The 27742-nt window shown below is 42.3% G+C and overlaps 1 protein-coding gene across 5 annotated transcripts in view; it reads left to right on the top strand.

The window, feature by feature from the left end:
* EGF (epidermal growth factor) overlaps positions 1-27742 on the top strand; it is a 196526-nt gene that overhangs the window by 11464 nt on the left and 157320 nt on the right. For 3 of the 5 annotated variants that reach the window (XM_073602421.1, XM_073602430.1, XM_073602394.1), the window contains exon 3: positions 9253-9864. In XM_073602421.1, coding sequence (XP_073458522.1) covers positions 9735-9864 — 130 coding nt within the window. In that variant the 5' untranslated portion in view covers positions 9253-9734. Of the gene's footprint in view, positions 1-9234; positions 9865-27742 lie in introns of those variants that run through there. The other 2 variants (XM_073602404.1, XM_073602413.1) reach the window with 2 other exon arrangements.

The raw sequence follows: 27742 nt of genomic DNA, 5'->3' as shown, positions 1-27742 counted from the left end.
AAAAAAATCCGCATATCGAAATAACCACAAGCTTCCAACCAACAAAATGGCCCCTGCGTCCCAATGCGCAATGATGTCACATGCCACGACTCCTTCCTACGCATTTCGTTATCAATGACATTATCAGGGGAATGGCCAGTGAGTGACAGGGCGCCATATATAGGGGATAGCAGTAGGCAGTATTGGGGGCAACAATTGCATTTCAAACACAGGAAGGGAACTGGAAACTCCTCCCAAATCAAAGGGAAGCATTCCCAATAGGAAAAATACAATATTTCCATACCCTATTAAGTATGAAAACATAGTTAATTTGGAGAAAGAAGAAACTAATCTCCAAATCAAATTTTAAACTTCTAATCGAATCATGATTTTTAAAAAGCGGAAATAACCATTAATCTGATAAAGGTCAGCCTAATTAGACCTATGAAGCATCAGGAGCCTGCCATCTTGTGGTTAGAAAACAGAGCACACTCAAACAAAAACACAATGCACAAATATCAAGAACAGCACATAAAAACCTATACAAAACAAATTGATTGGTTATAGATCCAAATAAAATCAAATAAAATAACAGTGGGCTAGGCAATAAACACAACTCCACTTAAAGTTTAAGTTCACCTTTACAGAAAAATCTGTAAGGTGAACTTACACAGGTACCCTTACTCGCTCCCCCCGGTCTTGATGATCTGGACCACGGCAATCTCTGGTTCTAAGCCCTGGTATATCTGTGCCAGGAGTCCGGGGCTTAGAAATCCTCTCTGCAGCTACGCATCTTCTTCCTAGACTAATGGTATCAGGCAACACGGTACAGACACTCAATGTAACACGGGACAATTTTTTATTCAAACCAATCGACAATGTCGAGACATGACCGATCAAGGATTGTACCAACATGAGTCACTCACCCAATCACCAATTTCCAATTACCTTAATGTGATTAATCTCTCCTCTTATAACCTTAGCGAGTCAGAGTTACAAGTATTTTGAGCTTCTGTCGCAATCAGGACATGAACAAGTTCAAGGTGACCAAAGACATTCAATTGTTTGCACGTAAAACTTATCCTTAAACAAATGTATTCTAAAAATGTACCTCAACAACCTATATTCAAATCCCAAGAACTCACTGCTCTAGATAATATAATCGAATTACTGGAGGAAAACGATCCCCCCGGATCTGATTGATCGGATCGACCTTAAGCATTTGCTTGGATGCTTCGATCAATCAGAATGACCCACTACGTCTTTACACACATTTAAAAAGAAATCAGATATATATCCCACCCTCAATACCAATTCAAATGTGTTAGCCTTTGTCAAGCTGACATGTAGTAAAATTCGTAAAATCAATACCTCCAATGATAGGCAGCACAATTTAAGTGATGAGGAACGGGAGGAGCTAAAATCACTAGCCTCCAACTCCTCAATCAGGATTAAACCTTCCGACAAGGGGGGAAATATCGTTATTATGAATAACGAGCATTATGAAGAGATTTGAAATAGAATCTTATCCAACAAGCAATGGTACTGCAATATTTCTTCAACAAAAATTGATAAATTCCATCAGGAATTTTACAAATTAGTTGATGAATCGTACGCCGCTAATATACTTTCAGAATAGGATTATGTGAGAACTGCATTACCCCGTACCCCAACTTTTTACGCTTTGCCTAAACTGCATAAGAACATGCACCAGCCATCGGGTAGGCCCATCATATCCGGTAATGGTTCACTGATGGAAAATCTTAGCCAGTTTGTAGACGGTCACTTACGCCCATACGTGCTGAATTTACCAAGCTATGTAAAAGATACCATGCATCTATTACAAATTATTGATGGCCTATGCATCCCCCCAGCATCAATCCTTGTGGCATTGGATGTAGAGGCCTTATATAGCTCAATACCACACGATAAGGGGCTGACATGCATCAAGCATGTCATCTCACAAAATAGTCGCTTTGAGAAAAAGAAAAATCAATTTTTGATAGACGCCCATGTGACGGCGCTGACCAATTAGAATGCTCCATATGTCCCTCCTGATGAGGGATGTTTTGGACATTGAGCTCAGGGGATTTCTAAGCCCCGGACTCCTGGCGAAGATATACCGAGCCTTAGAACCAGAGATTGTTCCAAGGGGGGGCGAGGAGGGGCACCTGTGTAAGTTCACCTTACAGAATTTTTTGTAAAGGTGAACTTAGCCTTTAAATGACGGAAAAATGTATTTATTACTAATGAATGCATTTACAACCCTTTTAATGTTCATACCGAATAGCACGTAAGTTTTAGCTGTATAGATCCACCAGGTTTCGAGTTTAGAAATTTCTCTGATCAAGTTACTACCCCTCCAGTTGCTAGTAAACCTGTCAAACCTGTCAATACCCAGAATAATTGGATTTTTATTGTGGTATAAAGCGTAGTGCTTGGAGACGCTATGGTTGGGAAAGCCCTTGTTAATGTTAGCTACATGTTCACCAAGTCTCGTCTGTAGTGTACATATTGTGCAGCCTATATATTGTAAACCACACGGAAAACGTATAAGGTACACCCCATTTTTAGAAGGACAAGTGATAAACGACTTAATATTAAAGCATTTCTGTGTTGAACAAGATTCAAATGAATTAAATTTCCTCCCCTTTAAAAACATTGATTTGGAAATAGAACACTTCCTACAGGGATAGAAACCACCCATGTCTCGAAAGAAGGAAGGTTTCTTAGGGGTTTCTATCACATTGGGGGCCACCTGTAGTCTACCTGTAGTAGTTCCTCTGTACACTACAGAAGGAGCATCTGGCATTAAAGGGCCCAATACTTTATCATTACTACTCCCCAATGCTTGTGTATTATTTGCTTGATAGCATAATGTTGGGAGGAATATGTGGTTGGGAAAGTAAATCCAGAGGCAAAAGCTTCCATTTGTTCAGTCTCTCTGGAAACCAACATATCCTTGTTATTCCTTTCGTCTGCAAGTTAAAGTGAAAATGTAAACTTATCCTTTAATGAAGGAGCAACAGAGACACCTTTGGAAATCTGCATTGGTAATTTGGGGGGGGGGGGGGGGGTGATAGCAGATTTAGATACACTAACATTTTGAAGCCAAACTCTAGCTCACACTTTTTAAGTGGTTACAACAGTTTTTTTTTTCTTTTTGGATAAATGTTTTACATAAATAAATGAAAACTGATTATTTTAAGTACCCCTCTCAGTATTACATGGTTTGTCTCAACCCTCTAACTGTTACAACTAAAGGATAGCTTGTTCTGTTGAAAAATAATAACTTTACTGGCCGGATCATCAGGAGAAAATAAAGCAAAGAATGCCTAAAAAAGAAAACTAATGCAGCCATTACATCTAAGAATTGGTAAGCTGCATTTTAATAAATGTTTGCTTTTGGGTTTGAATAGGAAGCTTAAGATCTCAAAAGAGAGATTTAGGGTGAGAGCTCTTATAATCACTAAATAATTATATCCAGAGCAAACAGAACAAGGAGAACAACTAGAGTGTGTTTATTAGGCCCAGACGGGGAGGGAAGTTGGCACTTGGATGGTACAGGGAACTTTAGGTATATACATTTTCCTACCCTGTGGTTTACAGAAATGGAGGCATTTTTTTTATATTTTTGCAAATTCAGATAACAGCAGTTTACTTATTTGCTTACTGCCCTTTCTTTTATTTTTTATACTTATGCTTAATTGGTAAAACAAGCATACATTCCAATTAAAAGTGGGCCTGTATCTGTTCTAGTGACTTTAAACCTCAAAAGCTTTCAATCTTTTACTTACTGTATATGGTATATTAGTTTTTCTACAACCCAGTGTTCAACTTTAAATTGATATTTTATTTCCCAGCAATTTGCAGCCACTTCATGTGTGTGGCGTCCAAGTCTGGTGCAGAAGGTGAGGTCTAAGTACCATGTTTGTTGCTCTGTATCTGCCTTTGATGTCTGGAAAAAGGCTGTGTGCTTTTTTGTCTCTGTAAATTTTTAATGCCAGCATCTAGCATCAATAAATAGATGATGAGAGTCTACATCAAATCAACACTCAGGCCTTTTAACCATGTCCAGCTAAGCATGTGATTGCTGACATTCCTTTACATCACAGGAGATCCTATCACTCATAGCCACCAGCCTAGGGTTGGCCCCTTGCTGGTATTTTACTGGCCTGGTTGGTGAAAAAGAGGTGCTGCCAATGCTGTTAATAGAAAGAAGATCATTAGGCTGATATTTTGTCTAAAAAAAAAAAGTGGCAAGCTGCTTGGGTGTCACTAAAGACTGGCTAGAAGGTGATCCAGGTGGGCACTAGACCTTGGGGCTACAGCCATTGTTACTGCTTTCTAAACAAATGTTGATGAGTGGTGAGAAAAAAATATTTAGTTAGGGCCCAGAACAACTATCTTCTTACAATGACCCTTCTTGCAAAGTGTAGTGTATATGAAAAAAAATTAAAGGAAAAATCTAAATGTATGCTTAGATTTTAGCTCCCATAGATTTTAGCTCCTAAAGATTTCAGTGGGCATCCAGTGCTTACACACTCACCAGCCACTTTATTAGGTACACCTGTTCAATCGCTTTGTAACACAAATTGCTAATCAGCCAATCACATGGCAGCAACTCAATGCACTTCTATCTAGATGTGATAAAGACGACTTGCCGAAGTTCGAACTGAGCATCAGAATGGGAAAAAAAGGATTTAATTGACTTTGAACGTGGCATGGTTTTTGGTGCCAGACAGGCTGGTCTGAGTATTTCAAAAACTGCTGATCTACTGGGATTTTCACACACAACCATCTCTAGGGTTTACAGAGAATGGTCTGAAAAAGAGAAAATATCCAGTGAGCGGCAGTTGTGCGGGCGAAAATGCTTTGTTGATGTCAGAGGAGAATGGGCAGACTGGTTTGAGATGATAGAAAGGCAACAGTAACTTAAATGACCACTTGTTGCAACCAGGGTATGCAGAATGCCATCTCTGAACTCACAACACATCAAACCTTGAAGCAGCAGAAGACCACACCGGGTGCCACCCCTGTCAGCTAAGAACAGGAAACTGGTACTACAATTCGCACAGGCTCACCAAAGTTGGACAATAGAAGATTGGAAAAATATTGCCTGGTCTATTGAGCCAGCTGCGACATTCAGATGGTAGGGTCAGAATTTGGCCTAAACAACATAAAAGCATGGATCCATCCTGTCTTGTATCAAAGGTTCAGGCTGGTGGTGGTGGTGTCATGGTCTTGGCCCTCCAGTTGTTCAGGAACTACAATTCCCATCATGCCTAGCCATGTCTGTGAATGTCAGAGTTTTACAATGCCTCATGGGATGTGTAGTTCCGCAACAGCTGGAGGGCCGTAGTTTGACGATTCCCGTGTTAGAGGAAAGAAAAAACGGTGGCAGAGTTAATGTCAACAGTGTCTTATATGTTACCATATACAGTATACCATACATCTATAGATGCATCTGATGATGTGCACACATTTTAGATCAATTGGCATTGTTGGAAAGTGTCTGAGGCTGCGTTCACACCTCTGACGGATGCGTCCCTGTTCTCCATTTCAGGGACGAATCAGGGCCAAGTTTTTGCCTGAATTCGCCCCTGAAACAGAGCTAAAGACGCACAGCGTTCCTGTGCAAGCTGCTCCGAAGCCGCAACGGAGATATGTGAACCGGCTCCATAGAGAGCCGGTCACAATCTCCGGTCATGCGAATTGGATGCGGGAAAAAAACGTATCCAATTCGCATAGTTGTGAACCCAGTCTGAAAGTCTTTTGATAAAACAATAAAAGTATGGTTAGCCATTAGGAGGGGACTATAGAAAGTAAGAAAAACAGCCCTCATTCTATCCTTTCTATCCTTTGTGTGTCATTTCACCATTACAATGTTTCAACCTGTATTTTTATTTCACGTACTATTCCTAAATGACTCCTAATTGATATATTAGAATTGTTATTTTCCGTTGATCATTCAATAAAAATCTTTGAGCGAGAAAAACAGCCCGCATTTAAAGTGGAGTGGCAGATTCAGACATATGTGATTTGTATGTCAAGCTAGGCTTTCGTGATCTATCTGCGTTCCCTTTTTCTTCTTCATGTTTGTGACTAACAGGGGAAAGATGAGACAGAACACACACTATAGGACAGAACACACAGAGACCTTTAGTTTCTCACGTATTGACAACTGAGCCCTGCAGAGGGTGGCTGGCTTAAAATGGACTTCAGAGAATCATCAGTTTCTAGGGAATTTCATGACTGTGCCCCTTCTTACTAAGCTTTTTCCTGTCCACCTGCCAATATGGGTCATATGGTACTGTATCCAGGACTGGATTTGTATTTCCTTTCTCCAAGGCCAAGAGTCCTGTGCCATCCCCAAACTAACGTTCTGGCTATCCTTAGTATCACCCTAACAAGATAAGACAACATAGTCAGACAAAAAAAAAACTAAGCATGGGAGTGGATTGACTGAAAATTCAAAAAGTCAAGTTACACTCACACCTAAGTGTCATGTTTTCAAGGGTTTTTTGGAGCATAATTGCGCATTTTTGCAGCTTTTGTCAGGCTTTTTTTTGTCATCTTTTTCAACTAAAAGGTGTGGAATGCTGCTGAAAAAGGGGTGAAGAGCTGCTGTTTGAGCAGAAAACGTACTACAAAACGCTTGAAAAACTTTCAAAAAAAGTTGATGTCGCACTTTTCAGGCTTTTCCATTGAAGTCTATGAGGACAAAAACACATTCTGCCTGAAAAGTAGTTCATGTACTTTTTTGAGCAACAGCCGTTTTGCCCACAAGGGACAGAATGCTCAAACGTGAACAAGGGCTATTAAAACAATGGGTTTTTGCTTGTTGAGTGTTTTTGAGTTTCAAGCTACAAGTTACAAAATGTTCAAGTGTGAACGTGGTCTCAGTGTTATCACTAGAAGAGTAGTGCAAACTATGGGCCTGATAGCAATTTGAAGGGTAGGTGTATAGACCTAGAATGGGAGAACTGTAAATAGGTGGGTGAGTGAATTATAAATACGCAGTCCACTGTTCTCTTAAGAATAATATGAGACCTGAGCAGAGACAGCAGTAATAAGAACACAGCCGGTGGTGAGTTTGTGGTTCCATGGTCATGGCCTTCAGTATATTGGCCAGGCAAAAATATATCCCTGGCTGTGTTGCCATCATCTACAATGGTAGTCACCAACACTCAAATGAACTTGGAAACATAGTTGTGCTTATCTGTTCTTTATAACGCAGAACAGGAGTGCAATGGAAGATAAGGACCATGTGGCATAAGGTTGGTGCTGTAGGTGAGAGCACAGCAAGAACTAAGAGATGTGATAACACATGCTTTTAATTTCTGAATTCTGCCTAGTGCTGAATCTCAGTGTTAGGTCGAGTTCTTTCTTGAAATTCCTTATCCAACACCGGATGAGTGTTTGCAGTAAACATAGTTTGCCAGGGTTATGCCCTGTACACACGACCAGTTTTCCCTTCGGAATAAACTCTGGAGGTTTTTACGATGGAGTTCCGACGGAATTTCGCTCAAGCTGTCTTGCATACACACAGTCACACCAAATTCCGACCGTCCAGAACACGGTGACGTACAACACATACGACGGGACTAGAAAATGGAAGTTCAATAGCCAGTAGCCAATAGCTTCCGTCTTGTACTTGCTTCAGAGCATGCGTCGTTTTTGGTGCATCAGAACAGCATACAAACAAGTGGTTTTTCCTATAGTAATTTGTTCCATCTGAAAAATATAGAACATGTTCTCTATCTAAGTCCGTCTGAATTTTTGACAGAAAAAGTCCGATGGGGCATACACACGGTCGGAGTATACGATAAAAAGCTCCCATCGGACTCTTTCTGTCAGAAATTCAGCTCTTGTGTACGCGGCATAAGAGTAAAACATAAATCCATTGGTATTCCAAATCTCAAAGAGGATAATGTAAACTATGCCTTTGTTTTGTTTTTAAATGCCAGCGCTACCGATTCACGATTTGCTGAGACAAATATTTCTCAATATCTTCCTGATCATGTGAAGAGCCAAAACTGCTCACTGTTTACAACCTGCATAGGTAGGCTGTAACAGGAAGTTTGCTTGAAGAGACAGAACGTTAAGATGTGAACAAGGGCTATTAAAAACGATGGGTTTTTGCTTGTTGAGCGTTTTTGAATTTCGAGCTACAAGCTATGAGCTTCAAGTTTGAACAGGGCATCGGTGTTATCACTAGAAGATTAGTGCAAACTATGGGCCTAATCTAATAGCAATTTGAAGGGTAGGTATTCCTAGGTTTCTAGGTGTATGGACCTAGAGTGCTTGAATTGTAAATAGGTGGGTGAGTGAATTGTAAATACGCAGTCCACTGTTCTCTTAAGAATAATGCGATACCTGAGCAGGGACAACAATAATAAGAACACAGCCGGTGGTGGTTGTGTGGTGCCATGATCACAACCTATATTGGCCAGGCAGAAATATATCCCTGGATTTGTTGCCAACATCTATTATGGTAGTCACCACCACTCGTGAAACGTGGAACACCACCACTTGTGGAACATGATTGTGCTTATCTGTTCTTTATAATGTAGAACAAGAGTAGAATGGAGGATAAGGACCAACTGGTAAAGGGTTGGTACTGTAGGTAGAGCACAGCAAGAACTAAAAGATGAGATAACACATGCTTTATCCACTGAATTTTGCCTCGTGCTGAATCTCGGTGTTAGGTGGAGGTCTTTTTTTAGGTTCCTTATCCAACACCGGACGATTGTTTTCAGTAAATGTTGTTTGCCAGGGATAGAGTAAAACGTAAATCCATTGGTATTCCAAATCTCAAAGAGGATAATGTAAACTATGCCTTTGTTTTGTTTTTAAATGCTAATGCTACCGTTTCACGATTTGCTGAGACAAGTATTTCTCAATATCTTCCTGATCACATGAAGAGCCAGAACTGTGCACTGTTTACAACCTGTATAGGTAGGATGATGATCTTTGCAATGAGTCATTTTTGTTCTCTTTCATATTGATTTTCAATAATTCATGCACCCAAGCATAAGTCAGATTACTGTATTTCAGATGAGTCACCTGTCTCATTTTTGAATCAAAGAACACTTAAATGAGTTTCAAGCACATCAAATGTATTTATTATTCTCTAGTCTCAGACTTGTTATGTATTGCCCCCAGTCATCAAAATAAAATTCATGATACCTCTCAACATACCTCCCTACAATTTGAAAGAGTTACAAGTGCTTGTATGTTTGTTCTAAGTCTGGATCCTTTCATTCCCAGCATAGAATAGACTAAAGACGGGCTCCGCTTGGCTGGCACTAAGAAGACAGGAGGAGTGGCAAGGAAGCGTTTTAAAGGGGGCAGCATTTGGGGAAAGACAGACCCTGGTATAGAAGACTGCACACCACGAACTGGAAGGTTATCACATAGCAGTTTGCTCTGACACTGAAAGAAATGCTTCCAGACTGTATTTGCTGAACGTGTTACATTCGTCACCAGGGTGCCTGGCATTTCATACTTTGCTTCGAAAAGAAAAAAATCAAGAGGCATAACTAATTAGGAGGCTTGTATACGAAGAGGGGTCACCGCATTGTTGAAGTAAATAGAAAGCAGGATAACAAAAATCTGGCATTGCTGAGAAAATGTTGTTGGCTGTGAAGGGCTGTGGGGAAGAGATGGAGCGTCCTTCATGCACACAGCTGCATGGGGTGAAAGACAAGTGACATGTAGCCTATGGACAGCAATCACAAGAAGAGGAGATTATGTTCCTTTTATTAACTGTTTTCTGGCCATTATTTTTTTTTATGGCTTTCCTTTGCACCCAAGGAATACAGCAATGGGATTGTCAAGAAGGTTATGGTGATTATGGTAACGGACAGACCACTTGCAACGGTAAGTAAATGTTTTATTAGCTGATGAGTAAATTGAATGTAATTTGTTGATAAAGAAAACATTTTTGGACGCGTGGTCATTTTCTAACATTATGACGGGGTATCGTTATATTTTAATGGAGTAAAGCCTTTATATGTAAAACTTTGACTATATGGGGAATTTTGAGGATCTGTAGGAATGAGTTAAGGTGAAGGTACAGAAGGTGACACATAAATCATTCTTCACTCTTCTTGCACTCATTCACAGCTTAGTCTCTCAAGAAAAGCTTAATTGTGAACACAGCTTTATAGTTGCTATAGTCACAGTCCATTTCAACAGAGATGTGATTGTTCTGATTGTTTGAGGCAATCCATACACATATGTAATCAACAAAGGGGGTCAAAAGGAAGGAAATTATTGAACAAATTAAGAAAATACCAGCACAATGGAAAAATAAATTTAGTCAGAGGCAACTGTACCTAGGTGGTTTATTTGATAAGGAAAGACGTGTAGCATGCAGTGAACCTCAAAAGCCAATAAGAATTCTTGCACTTATCTTGCATTAAATAGTGTCTCAGATCATCTAAATTGTATTTTGTAGTAGTTTGTTGAATAAGCCTGTAACTGTATTCAACTAGATATTGTGCTAAAATGTCCCTTTCACTGTTAGGCCCCATACAAAACTTGGAGATTTGGACGGACTAAATTGACACGATCCTGCCCATGATTTCAAATTGCATGGCAATCGCAATTGGCACCCCAAACGTGACGCGATTTTGCTGCGACTGTCGTGTGACAGAATCACGCAGCAATCACAGCAAAATGTGCCTTAAAAAACCCCATAAAGCTTGTCGCCCAAAAAGAAGCAGGAGCTCCTTTTGGGGCGACAAACGTGCATAGGGCAGCCCATTGAAGTGAATGGGTTGCCCTATGCGCGAGAAACACAAAAACAAAAAAAGTCACTGACCCTTTTTAAAAATTGCGTAAAACTGCAGTACCAATGCGTTTAGGCTTGTGCTAACGCATGCACGTTAGCATGGTCACAATCTCCTGCTATGCGAATTGGATGCGGGGAAACCCGCATCTAATTCACAATAGTGTGAACCCAGCCTTTTATAATTTTTATCTAATTAAAATATGCAGCTTTGTAACTATTATAGTGGTATTAAATCCAAAAACAAAATTTTATTAATTTAATTACAATTTTTTAGATGTGGTAGCTGCATTTTTTTCCTGTTGATCCTGCCAGAAAGTCTGTTTTTCATCAGACCAAACTGTCCAGCAAATGTGGCAGTTAGTGGCTTGGGGCACATTATTTAACATTCACAGAGGTGATTACAATGGTCTGACTTGATTCATTTATATGAAACCTTTATCTCAAAAGGAAAAAAAATGTTGTAACTGCTTAAAAGTGTTAGCTTTTCTTAGTCAATTACATCTAAATCTGCTATTCTAACACTACCCCCTCCCCAGATTGAAAATGCTGCTGTCTAAAGGTGTCTCTATTGCTCCTCCATCCAGAGTAGAAACACCTTAGAATAGAAAGTGTGTTACTGGCAGGATCACCATGTGAAAATAAAGCAAAAAAAATATTCACTTTAGGATTGATAATCTGCAATATATTCGATTTTTGTTTTTGAGTTTAATACTGCTTTAAGAACATCAATTTTCTCAAACCCATGATGCATGTTTTTATGTCTTTGATAATGTGTTACATTATTGCATGCACCATTAAATAATTAGCATATTAAATCTCTGCCTAACAATTTAATTGTGTACAGGAATGATATGCAAAATAATTTAGAATTTTCCAAATGTAATGGTTAAGAAATTCTGTAAATCTGCAATGATTCCTAAATTGAAAAGGGTCTATCCTTTGTGACTGAGTCTCTTGCAGGTCTTTCTATATTAGAGCCGTCCACAAGTCATTGCTTAGGTTAGTGTAAGCATTGCTCAGGAAATGAAATGGACTTTGTGAGCCTCGCATTGTTTGAATGACTGTCTGTAGAATAGCCAGGAAGGTGTACTACAATTCACACAGGGGGGAATTCTTTTTTATTATCAACATCAAAACAGGTGATATGTCATTGTACATGCAGACAGTATACAGTATACAGAAGCCCCCTAACAATTACATTGTTAGGGGGCTTCAAGTGTTTATAATAAATTTACACTTTGGCATATTAATTCATTTCATGGCACTACAGAGAATTACTAACAGACATATTTAAAATTATATTCTAAGTATCAGAATTATATAGCATAGATTTTTTTGCTTTCTATATTTAGGCAGCTTATACTGGACGTATGTGTATTATGTTGTTTTAAAAAAATTGCTGATCCTCACCTATCCACACATTTACACTCTCCTAATCTTCTGATATATGTTGGGTTATAGGCGTGCGCAGGGGGTGTGCCTGGTGTACCTGGGCACACCCTAATGACTATGGGCGGTGTCGATTCCCCCTACTGCCCGGGCTTTCTCCCCAATCCCCCAGCTGCTGCAGGGGTTCTTTCAGGACTGAGAATGGGGGAAGGGGCTAGTAAATATGTAGTTTACCAGCGCCTTGCTTTTCTAAATGAACGCAGTGAACACACTCACTCACTGTGTTCATTCATAACTGAAGCATAAACACACTGACACAAACTGGCACTGATACTAATTTAAGGGAAAAAAATCCTGTCCAAAAAAAAATTACTGACCCTGACCTTTGACCCAAACACTAACCCTAGGCACTGACCTGAATCAAACCTTGATCTAGGTATTTTTTATTATTATTATTATTATTATTTATTTATTTTTTTTTTACACACACTTTTTTTTTTCCTCTGCAAGGAAAGACAGAGACACAATGTATCTCTCTCCTCCATTCACAGAGAGAGAAAACACAGGTGCGGGCTTCACAGTAATTGATCACTATGATAGCCAATCAGAGACTGTCACAGAGATCAGGAGACCCGGAATTGGGAGTTCCGGGTCCCGATCGTTAGTACATGCGGCGCTCCCAGCACAAAGGGAGATGCGCAAATATGAGGCGTGAAGAAGATAAAGGGTAACTCCACTTTTCTGGGGAAAAAAATAGCAAATAGAAAAAAAATAATATAGCATTTAAAATTGCAACACAAGTCATATTGTAATTGAGTGTTAGTAAAAATGACCTTTCCTTTTTGATCTGCAGCTCTGTAATTTTCTGTAAAATGCAATGCAATATGGCTACCTAGAGGTGTTCTGTACACAGATGGTATACAGTACATCCCCAAAAATGTAATTTCCTGCTCGTGTGATTGGCTTACTGATTTTCCCAGAAATCTGCACTAAGATACAAGTCAGATTTTAAGCATCTCTTGCAATGAAAATTTTATTTTTGGTGTGATACTCTCAAAGGGAAATCATGTCTCAGTGCCAGTTCCCACTTGTGTGATGCGGGAACCCTGCAAATCCACTGTAGGTTCCCGCATCGCACCCAACTCACAAGACAGTTCACACTGTCATGTGCGAACTGTCGACAGTGTCAATACAATGTTAATGACACCCCCATTTCAACTTGCATATCGCAGTGCGAACTGACAGTTCAGACATGAATTGGATTGCATGGGTGTGAACACCCATGCAATCCAATTCTGATGCGGACCAAAATAAGGGTCCTGTGCGAGTTTGGTCTGAATGCGAGCTTGGTCCGAATGCGATGCGAATTCAGCCATACTATCTGTATGGCTGAATTCGCATCGCACGGAGATCGCATGTGATTTGCAGTGCAGTGCGAATCACATGCGATCTCGCACCTTGCACTGGTGTGAACCGACACTAAAGGGATGCTGACTTCCTCATTAGAGCCCTGCAGGTGCAGCAGCTGAATGATAATTATAAAACCGCTCCCATACAGTCTCACTAAGCACATGGACACAGACAAACAAACAACCATTTCTTCAGAATAACAAGGGATAGAAATCTGCAACAAAGTTTGTTAAAATCCCTGCAATGTACATAGATCATCCAGAGGAATGTTTTTTTCTCAACAAAAGTGGAATGACTCTTTAATTTCAGCAATTAAAGGCAGAAAATAGACCCTACAGAATTGCGTTTTTGAGAGGGGTTTTCTGGCAGAAAAAAAAAAAGCAAAACGCTCCTAAATGCTTGTACAAAAAATGCCCTATATGAGCTTTTTTTTAAGTCCAGTGTGCATGGACCCTCAAAGTTGTAAACTGCAGAAGAATTTTAACAACTAAGGGAATGTTTATTTTATTGCGTTGAATGTGTTAAGATAAAGGATGTAGCCTCCCTGGCGGTATTCCCGAGTGTGGCTCGGGGTTAAAATTCAGTACCATTAGCGGTAACCCCGAGCCACACTCGGGATCGCATTGCAGGATTCTGGGGCGGCTTTACTTACCTTGTCCCCGGGATCCTGCGATGTCACCCGCAGTGTCCGAGGACTCCGTCCTCCTCCGAAGCCTCTCCGTGCCAGGCTCCGTTCCCTGCGAGCGGCGCGACGCACGGGGGCGGAGCCTGGCGGCAAATTAAAAAAAAAGTAAAAAACATAACATATACAGTACTGTAATCTTACAGATTACAGTACTGTATGAAATGATTTCACATCCCTTTTGTCCCCAGTGCTTTGGCCCATGCCCTGCATGCAGTTTTACATGATATACACTGTTCTTTCTGCCTGGAAACTGGAGATTGTCCATAGCAACCAAAAAGTGTCCCTTTACATCAAAAGTGGCTTTAGACCAGCTAGAAAACAGCGATAGTAAATTAGAACACTTGCAGAATTGAGCGATAGTGAATTGTGGGGAAATTTATTTTATTACTATTTTTTTTTTTTTTTTTTAATTATTTATTTTTATTTATTATATTATAATTTATGTTTTTGTGTTTCAAACTTTATCATACCCGGGATATCTACTAGACTCTGGTTTGGACAGATTTAAGTGTGTTATTGTTAAGATTTACAGACCTACAATATAAAACGCCAAATTTCCATGCAAAATAATTGTACCGCTTTCAGCACCTAAAATCCGAAATAATCATACCGCCAGGTAGGTTAATACTACTATATAAACTTGTTACTTTAAAGCGGAGCTCCACCCGAATTTGGAAGTTCCACTTTAAACACTTCTCCTCCCCTCCTTTGCCACATTTGGCATGTCATTTTTTTTGGGGGGGGGCAGGTACCTAGCTTTGACAGTTACCCGCTCCCACTTCCGCTCAGGCTGCCTTGGTGATCCGAGCAAAAGTTCTCCTCTCCCCCTCCCTCCCTGCAATCTTCTGGGACGCATCACAAGTCCAAGAAGATTGCACGACCATTGAGGAGGCGCAGCACGAATTGCACATGTGCAGTGTGCACCCGGCTGTAAGTTTGCAACTCACAGCTGGGTGCCCACACTTGTAATGCTGGCGCCAGGGTGAGGAGAGGGAGAGAACCGAGGGTTCGGGGCGGCCACATCGCTGGATCGTGGGACAGGTGAGTGTGTGTTTAATAAAAGTCGTTAACCAGGGGCGTTGCTAGGTGGCAAAAAGACCAGGGGCTTCAGCCCGAAGTCAGAGCCCAGCATCGGGGGGGGGGGTGGGGGGTGTTACCTACCTGACACGCACTGACCTACCTGACACTGACACGCACTGACCTACCTGACACACACTGACCTACCTCACACACATTGACCTACCTGGCTGACATACACTGACCTCCCTGACATACACTGACCTACCTCACACACATTGACCTACCTGGCTGACATACACTGACCTACCTGACATACACTGACCTACCTGACACACACTGACCTACCTGGCTGACATATACTGACCTATCTGACATACACTGACCTACCTGACACACCTGACACACACCTGACACACACTGACCTAACTGGCTGACATACACTGACCTACCTGACATACACTGACCTAGCTGACACACACTGACCTACCTGGCTGACATACACTGACCTACCTGACATATACTGACCTACCTGACATACACTGACCTATCTGACATACACTGACCTACCTGACATACACTGACCTACCTGACATATACTGACCTATCTGACATACACTGTCCTACCTGACACACACTGACCTACCTGGCTGACATACACTGACCTACCTGACACACACTGACCTACCTATCTGACCTACACTGACCTACACTGACACACACTGACCAGACTTCAGGTGATGTGACCTCCTCATGCAGCTCAGCCAAAAGTGTGCGGCGCGTCCATCGCAGCAGAGTAGACAGCCGAAGGCACTCCAGGCAGCCAGAGCCAGAGTCAGAGCCATGACAGGAGAGGAGAAAAGCGTGCTGAGCGGGGATCTTCTCACAGTGATACAACACGGCGGCCGCATTGTAAATCCCACCTTCTGGAGCCTGCAGCGCCTATGAAGGACCTCACACGTCCCGCGGTCCCAGCATTGGACCAGTGGAACGTCCATCATAGGCGCTGCAGGCTCCAGAATGCGGGACCTGCTATGTCACTGGGCCGCGCTCGGGTCAGATTGGTCCCCGCTCGGGCTCGGGGCTAATAATAGAATTGTGAATGCCCGAGACCCAGGACTTTTTGGGGACCCACTCGGGGCTCCAGCCCCCCCTCCTAACGCCACACTCGTTAACTGCACATCAGTGGCGTCACTAGGGTTGGTGTCACCCGGTGCCAAAAAAATTGGTGTCACCCCCCTCCACCAACTACCTCAGTACAGACCCCCCTCCACTAACTACAGACCCCACTCCATCAATATAGCCCCCCTCCCTCAGTACAGACCCCCTTCCATCAATATAGACCCCCCCCACTAAGTACAGACTCCCCTCCCTCAGTACAGACCCCCTCCATCAGTACAGACCCCCGCTCAGTGCAGACCCCCTTTCCTCAGTATAGACCCCCCACTAAGTACTGACCCCCTCCCTCAGTACAGACCTCCCATCAGTACAGAAACCCTCCCTCAGTACAGAGTCTGCAGACCCCCCTCCATCAGTATCAACCTCCCACCTCAGTGCAGACCGCCCCATCAGTACATACACCCCCCCCAGTGCTGACCCCCATCAGTATAGAATCCCCCGTCAGTGCAGACTCCCCCATCAGTATAAAATCCCCCCCTCAGTGCAGAGCCCCCCATTAGTATAGAATCCCCCCTCAGTGCAGACCCCCCATTAGTATAGATTCCCCCCTCAGTGCAGAGCCCCCCATTTGTATAGAATCCCCCTCAGTGCAGAGCCCCCATTAGTATAGACATCCCCCTCAGTGCAGAGCCCCCATTAGTATAGACATCCCCCTCAGTGCAGAGCCCCCCATTAGTATAGACATCCCCCTCAGTGCAGAGCCCCCATTAGTATAGAATCCCCCTCAGTGCAGAGCCCCCATTAGTATAGAATCCCCCTCAGTGCAGAGCCCCCCATTAGTATAGAATCCCCCCAGTGCAGAGCCCCCATTAGTATAGAATCCCCCAGTGCAGCGCCCCCCCATTAGTATAGAATCCCCCTCAGTGCAGCGCCCCCCATTAGTATAGAATCCCCCTCAGTGCAGAGCCCCCCATTTGTATAGAATCCCCCTCAGTGCAGAGCCCCCATTAGTATAGAATCCCCCTCAGTGCAGAGCCCCCCATTAGTACAGAATCCCCCTCAGTGCAGAGCCCCCATTAGTATAGAATCCCCCTCAGTGCAGAGCCCCCCATTAGTATAGAATCCCCCTCAGTGCAGAGCCCCCATTAGTATAGAATCCCCCTCAGTGCAGAGCCCCCCATTAGTATAGAATCCCCCCCAGTGCAGAGCCCCCATTAGTATAGAATCCCCCAGTGCAGCGCCCCCCATTAGTATAGAATCCCCCTCAGTGCAGCGCCCCCCATTAGTATAGAATCCCCCAGTGCAGCGCCCCCCATTAGTATAGAATCCCCCTCAGTGCAGAGCCCCCCATTAGTATAGAATCCCCCTCAGTGCAGAGCCCCCATTAGTATAGAATCCCCCTCAGTGCAGAGCCCCCCATTAGTATAGAATCCCCCTCAGTGCAGAGCCCCCCATTAGTATAGAATCCCCCTCAGTGCAGAGCCCCCATTAGTATAGAATCCCCCTCAGTGCAGAGCCCCCCATTAGTATAGAATCCCCCCAGTGCAGAGCCCCCATTAGTATAGAATCCCCCAGTGCAGCGCCCCCCCATTAGTATAGAATCCCCCTCAGTGCAGCGCCCCCCATTAGTATAGAATCCCCCTCAGTGCAGCGCCCCCCATTAGTATAGAATCCCCCTCAGTGCAGAGCCCCCATTAGTATAGAATCCCCCTCAGTGCAGAGCCCCCCATTAGTATAGAATCCCCCTCAGTGCAGAGCCCCCCATTAGTATAGAATCCCCCTCAGTGCAGAGCCCCCCATTAGTATAGAATCCCCCTCAGTGCAGAGCCCCCATTAGTATAGAATCCCCCTCAGTGCAGAGCCCCCCATTAGTATAGAATCCCCCCAGTGCAGAGCCCCCATTAGTATAGAATCCCCCAGTGCAGCGCCCCCCATTAGTATAGAATCCCCCTCAGTGCAGCGCCCCCCATTAGTATAGAATCCCCCAGTGCAGCGCCCCCCATTAGTATAGAATCCCCCTCAGTGCAGCGCCCCCCATTAGTATAGAATCCCCCTCAGTGCAGAGCCCCCATTAGTATAGAATCCCCCTGCACATGTCCACCCACATACTGTATGCATAAAGTTTACAGACCTCAGAACAGCGCGGACAGATGCACACAGCCGTGTGTGTCCCTCGGGCTCCTCCTCCTCCTGTGTGAAGTAAACAGAGAGGAGGGGGAGGCGGCTTCAGTCCGCTGTGCTGAGGGACACAGCACAAGCCACAGCGGGCAGTGTAGCGGTGTGTGCCGCTACCTACGGGTGTCACCCCTCTGGCGGGTGTCACCCGGTGCGGCCCGCACCCCCCGCACCCACCTAACAACGCCACTGCTGCACATTTTGTAGCTGCTGACTTTTAATAAACACAAAAATTGACTGGAACTCCTCTTGAACTCCAATTGCAGGGTTACCGTAAGGGAAAGTAAATGACTACAGAGGACCCCCAGTAGCTGTTTGCCATAATGTGTTAGTTATGCTCAGCATATTAGCATACCTTCCAACTGTTTGAGATGGAAACAAGGGACGCCTATTAGCAAAAATATGTAGGCATAGAGCACACCCCCTACCACTCCCCCTTAAATGATAATTAAACAAAAAAATAATTAGTTAAACCCACAAGCTTTTTACCACTACTATTATACTGGCTTTTGCAATTTGCAAATGCAGCCATTTAGAATTTGGATGAAAGGTTTAGCACTGGGAAAGACTTTTTGAAAGATAAAAAGTGCATTTTATATACAACTGTATAGATCAGAAAATAGAAAATAAGGGACAAATGAGGAGGAAAGAGAGACAGAGGGACTTTGTTCCACATCAGGGACAGTCCCTCAAAATCAGGGACAGTTAGGAGCTATGTATTAGCACATTATTGCAGACTTACCTTGCAAGTGATCCCTTCCAGTGCTGCAATGTCAGTACTCACATCTGTCCCTTCCATCTTCTTAAAGTCTTTTTTAGGGCTGCTGTCTTTGGATTTTTGATTTGCTGGGCCTGGATGGAGTAACTTGTGCACATGCCCATGGGATCTACTTTGCATTTTACATTCATATGACATCTTATAGAGTCTTTTTCCAGAATTAAGGGAGGTGTTAAAAATGTTACATGGGACATCCAGCCTGAGAGAGGGGGATCCCAGCTGCACATCCAGGCACACCTGCACTGACGGTGAAGAGTTCCAGTGTGAGGTGACCAGTCAGAGCCTGCTTGTTCCAGGACATTAATTTGGGCCTCGACCGCAGGATTGGGTGAGGGGGCTTTTGCTCATTTGCCGGAAACAGGGATACTGCACCACAGAAGAAGTTAAATGAACACTGTATACAGACATCATTGCTGTTAGTCATCTTGCTGACACTTGTAGTGCCACAAGGCTAAAAGGATAAGGTCATCCATTTCCAGGGACACTGTATACAGACATCATTGTCTTTTCACCTTGCTGAGAAAGATCCCGCCTTCTTTACTTGATAATCAGGGCAAGTTGTGTTGTTTGGCCCTGCTCTTCAGGAGTTTATGTGCACCAACAAAAGTGGCGAGCTGAAGACACAAAGTCTTATCTTTTGTTCAAAAGGACTGAAGCTAGTGCCATACAGACCCGCACATACATATTCAGGCTCTATGCAGTGGGTGTGTGGAACAGTTTATCTAGGAAGTTAAAGCAGAGTTCCACCCATAAAATTAACTTTACAGAAATAAACATCATAATCCTTCAGCAACAACAACTGGAAATTGATTTATTTATTTTTTTATTCACCCCTTATGCACTGTTGCTATGGGGTCTCTTGTATTCTTCCTCTTCATCTCTGTGACGATTTACATAATTTCCCTCAGTGCCTGTGCTCACTAGGGCTCCTGGGAGATGTGTATCATTCCTTCCCAGGAGTCAGTGGGCAGCGCCGAGGACTCTCTTCGTGTTATTTGGAGAAGTTTCCTGCACTGCTAGGGGTACTTACTGCACATGCACGAGAACAGGCAGTGCATGCTGGTAATTCAACAGCACTGTATCCCGGATGTTTATCCTTGTGGACTTCGCCTGCCCACAAGCAAGATGGGAATGGCCAACCAGTAGGGATATAAGGTTAGTTTTATTATAAAATATGAACAATAGCGGCTCAATGAGTGCATCATTAGTCCAATATCAGTATAACAGATGGATTTTAAAAAAAAAAATGGTATCTGTCGTTGGAACTCAGCTTTAAGTCATTACATGTCGATTTGAATAAAGTGTTTAAAGTTGGGCCTGTAGTGTCAGGGGACAGAAGAGAGAATCCTGACATAAGAGGGTCATTCCTCTGCTCTCCTTCTGCCTGGACTCATAGAACCGACCTGAGTAAAGGTAACCATTCTGGTACAGATTGCCATATTGTGCATAAAAAATGTACAGAGAACCCCCTAGCGGGGCTTTAAAGCAGCCAATAATACAAGATGGATAATCAAAACATAATTTTTTTTTACAAAATATATTATGTAACAAAATGATTCTGACCTATAGAGTCAGGACATGAACTGGGATACAGTAAGCAATAAAAGTATAAAAAATACAGTGGACAGTGCCCGTAATAGGGAACAATGTGCAATACAATGTATAGGACAACAAAAGAATGTTAAATATTAAAATCCTGACGCGTTTCGACCCTGAATGGGTCTTCTTAAGAGGATAATTGTCAACTGTGGAAATATAATCATGTATCAAACAGAATGTAAGATTCAACAATGGCAAACTTACATATATAACTCACAGTACATCTACAAGACTTGTATAATTACCAATCACAAAATTCCCGATAGTGTTAGGTGTTCACGATGAAAAGGATATGGTCCCTCCTGAGTCAGTGCCTCCCCAGTACTGGGTCAACTCCTCAGAGAGCGGGCGGTGGGCCAGGCATGCCTTACGACGAATCATGCATTTATTACCCCCCACGCAGGGGAGGGAAGAAGGAAGAGGCGGGCAGCAGGCACTCCCCGCACCCGGGGTGAGGTGACGATGGTACTACAATCAATTTAAGGCAGAAAAACATTGATTAATACTCGTGGAGGAATATAAATTCCCCTAATTCAGAGCATAGTTGAATGTGGGTGTAGGGGCATGCAGGGGTAAAAGTGCAATCGTGAACACCTAACACTATCGGGAATTTTGTGATTGGTAATTATACAAGTCTTGTATATGTACTGTGAGTTATATATGTAAGTTTGCCATTGGTGAATCTTACATTCTGTTTGATACATGATTATATTTCCACAGTTGACAATTATCCTCTGAAGAAGACCCATTCAGGGTCGAAACGCGTCAGGATTTTAATATTTAATATTTAACATTCTTTTGTTGTCCTATACATTGTATTGCACATTGTTCCCGATTACGGGCACTGTCCGCTGTATTTTTTATACTTTTATTGCTTACTCTATCCCAGTTCATGTCCTGACTCTATAGTTCAAAACCATTTTGTTACATAATATTTTTTGTACCAATAAAATTATGTTTTGATTATCCATCTTGTATTCATTGGCTGCTTTAAAGCCCCGCTAGGGGGGTTCTCTGTACATTTTGTATGCATCTTATGGGGGTGCGCAGCCTTCTTTGTCTGCACTCATATGAGTGTCTCCTGTTAATTACCGATTGCCATATTGTGATTTATTGTTATTGAAGTGTTTGCCTCCACTCTTGGGGTTATTCTCAAGTTTTGAATCCCCTGAAAGCAGCCTGAAATATAGTATTGAGCTATATTTCTCATAACCTCAGTTATTGCTCTCCCATTGCATTCCTTGAACATATATATCGTTACTGTTTGTTACATTTCCACAGAAATATTGCAGTAAAGACAATGTCTGTGTTTTATCAAAACATGTGTTTTCTCATTGGTCCTTGTACTTACACTATTGCTAGGTGTGCCAGAGGGGGCTGAGACTGTTACTGGGGTTGAGAGGCAGAGTAACGGAACCAAACATATTTAAGCGGCTCCTCCAGGGGTAGTGCTACACTAAATAACGCTGTCAATCAAATAAGGAGGCATAACACAGGGCAGAACTGGGGGAGCCACATTTTCCATGCAGTGCTGGTCTGTGCCTCCAAGGCAAATATAGGAAAATAATGACATAATAAGAAGGAGGAGTGGAAAGCCTATGAGCTTTGAGCAGCGCAGTCTGCAGAGCTTAATCCAAGGGTTGTAGAAAATCCCAAATCCTGCTACTATGCCTGTACAGCAGCTGGGTAACTTTGTGCAAAATCCACATAGATTTGTAAGTGTGTTTGCATGTGCTATTTTCAGTTTCCAATTTCATGTTTTCAGAAAAAAATAAATATAAAAAACTTTAAGCAGTTGTTTATTTTCTTAAAGGGTAACTTCACTTTCGTAGAGGAAAAAAAATTGCAAAGAAATAAAAAATATATATATAGCACATATCAGTGCAACATTAATTATATTGTAATTGAATGTTATGAAAAATTACCTTTCCTTTTCAGTCTGCAGCCACTGTAATTTTCTGAGAATGCATTGCAATATGACTGCCTTGAATTGTTCTGTACACAGAGTGTGTACTGACCACTCCCCAGAAACATAATTTCCTGCTTGTGTCATTGGCTCACCAATTTTCCCAGAAGTCTGCCTAAGATACAAGTCAGATTTCAGGCATCCCCTGCAACAAAAATATCATTTTTTGAGGGATACTTTTAATAGGAACACGTCTAAAGGGATGCATCCCCAGCAGATTTTCTCATTAGAGCCCTGCAGCTGCATAACTGACAGTTAATTATGAAACCACTCCCATTAGACCCACTCAGAGCAGAGGCACAGAGAAACACACATGGATTACTTCAGAATAACAAAAGGTATTAATCTACAACAAAGGTTGTTATAATCCTTGCAATGTACATTGATCACCGAGAGGGGGTTGTTTTTTCTCAACAAAAGTGGAGTTACGCTTTAAAATAACAAACGTGTTTTACATACCTGTTCTGTGCAATAGTATTCCACAAAGCAATACTTCGTTTGGGGTACTATGCTGGCAATCTTGGCTTCTCATCTTCTCAGAATGCAATGCCCATTCTTGCGCATGCACAGTAAGTACCCCTAGCAGTGCAGAAAACTTCTCAAAATAATGCAATGAGAGCCCTCGGCGCTGCCCACTGACTCCTGGGAAGGAATGATTCACATCTCCCAGGAGCCCTAGTGAGCACAGGCGCCAAGGGAAATGAAGTAAATCGCTGCGGAGATGAAGAGGCAGAATACAATGTGGCACTGATGGGGCACAGATGTGCACTGATGGGGCACTGTGGGGCACTAATGGGGCACTGTAGAGCACAGATGTGGCACTGATGGGGCATAGATTTGCACTGATGTGACACTGTAGGGCACTGATGTGGCACTGTGGAGCACAGATGTGCACTGATGGGGCACTGATGGGACATTTTAGAGAACTGCTGGGCAGTTATGGGGCAAAGATGTGCACTGATATGGCACTGCTGGGTACTGATGGAGCACAGATGTGCACTGATGGGGCACTGTAGAGCACTGATGTGGCACTGATGTGGCACTGTAGAGCACTGATATGGAACTGATGGGGTACAGATGTGCACTGATGGAGTACTGCTGGGCACTGACTGGCACTGATGGGGCACAGATGTGCACTGATCGGGCACTGTAGAGCACTGATGGGGCACAGATGTGGCACTGCTGGGCTGGGGCACTGTGAAGTGCTGCTGTGGCACTGATGGGGCACAGATGTGCACTGATAGGGCACTGTTGGGCACATATGTGGTACTGATGGGGCCCTTCTGGGGCAATATATGAAAAAAACCTCAAGCAGCCTGATGCTGCAGCTTCTCCCTCCTCTGCTCACACGATCGGTGTGAGGAGAAGAGAGAACCGGACACGATGCCGGTTTGTTGACAGTTTGTTGACAGTTTCCATCATTGGATGGAGCAATCGTGTGGTAAGGGATCACTGGGATTGGTCCTTTACCCTGATTTGTGATGCGCTGGGTCCCTAGACTCCTGTGTCCTCGGGACGTGCGGGGAGCGCAATTCTGGGAAGACTCCATTGTACGCCCTCCCAGAATTATCCGCACTGTAGCCATCATTCGGCTACGGCCCGGCTGGCAAGTGGTTAACAAAACTACAAAACATCAGCCCAGTATCCAATAACAGCAGCTGCACGCTGCCCTACTTATGATAAAGCAAGGAAACAAACTGTATTCATAGATACATTCTTTTTATGACACTATTAAATTATGAGATAACATTCTAATAAAAATATACAAGAACATTAGGGTTTAAAAATAATCCTCTTTCCCTTTGCACATTTTTCAGAAATATTTTTGTGTTTTTTCATTAAAATACAACTGAAAGCTCCTGTATGAGAGTCAACCAAGTATTAAATTAAGTTGTTAAGTGATGCACAAGTCACACAAAGTAAACAAAAAATATCCTTTTCTTCCCTGACTGAGCCAAATCTGCCCTTATCTGTGTCTCACACATTCCCCCTCCACAAAGTGGGAGGGTTTCAACAATAGAGGCACTGCTGTCAGTCCAGAAAGCAGTCTAGATGACTAGGTGTAACCGGTTGCTGATGGGTAGGCTACAGACTTATAAATCAATCAGCAGTGACCATGCTGAGAGCCACAACAATTTGTATCCCACTGTAGTGCATCTTTGAATTCAGGAGCAGTGCAGCATTGTCGACACACCATCACAGGTAGCTCAGGTAGCTGCATTAGGTGGACTTGACTGGGAGGATCATCAGGTGTCTGTGGGACTTTATAAAAGGTATGTGTACCAGTGCTATCACCTTTGTAATATACTGTATATATCACCATGTTTCATCTATCTATATCTACATAAATCAACAATAGCATATAACAATAAATATTAATGCTAATGTGTAAAATTATAAATACATAAATACATAAAGAAAAAAACTTTGTGCCAAAAAACTGACCTGTGCTTCAAAAAACACAATATAGCCACAATATGCATAAAGTATCCAGTGCTTTGATATTCACAGCATATAATACAAAGTGTCTAGTGATCACATTTGCAACTGCAAAAAATCCCATTGCTTCAAAATTCAGAAATGCAATAATGAAATCTACCCTGCCTGATTCCAGAAAGTGCTACTTCTTTAAATGCTGTTTAGTGTATCAAACATCCAGCACCTCCAGGACTCCTGCACCAGCCACACTAACAACTCACCAAAGGAACAGACCCTGTATAGAACAGTATTTGTCTCTGTCTCTCTCTCTCATTTATAACATTCCAAGGACTGGCTTATTTCCTTCAGAAGATGCTCAAAAATGATATGGTAATGAAGAACTTTAAAAACAAACAGCTACCCATAAAAATTGATTTATTAATCTGCACTTCATCTGACCTTTTAGACTTTTATACTGCAAGAAATGTAGTATTAAAAGCCAATATTTAAAGAGACATTGTACTAATTAAAGTGGAACTCTGACCCTATTTGGTGATCTCTATTAATAGGTGCCTAACACCAAGCCAAAACCCCCTATCGTGGATCTAAATGTCCATATAACGTAAGATGACACACTTTATTTAAGGCGGAACTCTAACTTATCTGAATAGTTATATTAAAGAAGAACTCTACCCTTACACTACAAATTACTTAAAATTAGATAATGTCCCAACTTTACTAATCCTCTCACACTAAAGCAAATATATGAATGAATAAATTACTATTTAGGTGAAAAGCTAAAGAATGACCTCCTAATAACTAAAAGGCCTTTTAAAATTAGTCAAAAAGCAGTTTTTAATCAATATCTATATTTAATCTTGTGGGTTGTAGCGTGTATAACTCATGAATCCACTTAGTTTCTACCTTTAAAATATCTTTCATAACATTCGAGCCCCCTCCAGTGGTTTTTAGCACAATCAATACCATAAAATACTAGGAAGCTGGGATCTTTGCTGCGCATCCCTCTGAAATGTCTAGTGACACTATTGTTCTTAAAACTTTTTCTAATGGTTTTCCTTTGAATGTACTGTAGCCAGCAAGCGCACTCTGGTATATTAACTTATATTAACTACATGGATGACTGGGCCTTCTTTTCCAGATCATAGCCAAAGACCCACGATTCATCTCCAGTTATGAACTTCTTGAGGAAGTCTGGTTCATTGGTAGTGGCTTGAAGCAAGCCATTAAATGCAGCACAGTGTTCCTTCTGCTCTGGAAAAAAACAAACTGCTGAACGAATTTTGCCACGACACATTGCATGCCAAGATCCTGCGTCAAAATCTCAGCCACAGTCATTTTTGGAATCCCCAGATCATTTTCTAGTTCCCGCACTGTCATTTGACGATCTTTGTTGATTGTAGCCTGTACACGTTCAACATTCTCAGATGTTCTGCTTGCTGCAGGCCTTTCAGAACGTGGATCACTTTTTAACGGATTGTCAACAATATTTGAAACATTTGTAGCATGCTTTTATTTGCGTTGCACTCATTGAATCATCCCTAAAAGTCTCCTGAATCATCCGAATAGTTTCCACAGATGCAGATTTGTTGCTTTACTTGCTAAGTCATTTGAATGCGACAGCCAAATAGTATACATGCTCATTTAATGGCATTTTTCGCCCCCACTGACTAGTACAGTGAAGTCATAATTGTTCACACATGCGCTCTCCAGTCCACTTTCTTTGGCTGCCAGGTTACATCGGTGTTGCTCAAACCGCTCTTGTTATATTAACAATGGGTGGACTTCCTCGTATATTATCTTGATCTTGATTTGTAGGACTTTGCAGGGGTACTTAGAGAAAACTGTAAGTGCACTTAGTGTATATATTCACGCATAAATAAGTGCTGCAGCATATGTATTTTATATGGGAGACCATAGTTCTACTTTAATCCATGAAAGTTCTACCGTCATAGTAAACAGTGATAATAACTAGCTCACTGGACTCATTTTGGGGCTGTTGTATAAATGTGCTAAAGGGATTTTTTTTCTGTTTAGTTATGCAGCCGATCATAATTCTTTTTTCTTTTTCAAACCATGGACTGCAGAATTTACAATCAGCAGATAATGGTTGCTATGGGCAATGGGAAATATTTAATATATTGTACTTTTAATATATCAGCCCTGTAATGAGGAGTAGAGAAACAAAGGATAAGTACACAAAAGCAAATATACAATTAGTCCTTGTTTGAACCTTGTATCTAAGCAGTGGAGTGAGATGCTGTAAACATGCCAAATAGTTTAATGTCTTTAACCTGCTTTTCCATGTACAGCTCACCTAAAGAAGAGTATTGGCACTGTTACTGGTTCCTTTATGTGTTGATCCTTTTAGAACATTCTGGGAAACAC

This window comes from Aquarana catesbeiana, linkage group LG01 (genome assembly GCF_042186555.1).
Source record: "Aquarana catesbeiana isolate 2022-GZ linkage group LG01, ASM4218655v1, whole genome shotgun sequence".
NCBI lineage: Eukaryota > Metazoa > Chordata > Amphibia > Anura > Ranidae > Aquarana > Aquarana catesbeiana.
Note: the sequence above shows the minus strand (reverse complement) of the source record. Positions and strands in the feature narration are given on the sequence as shown.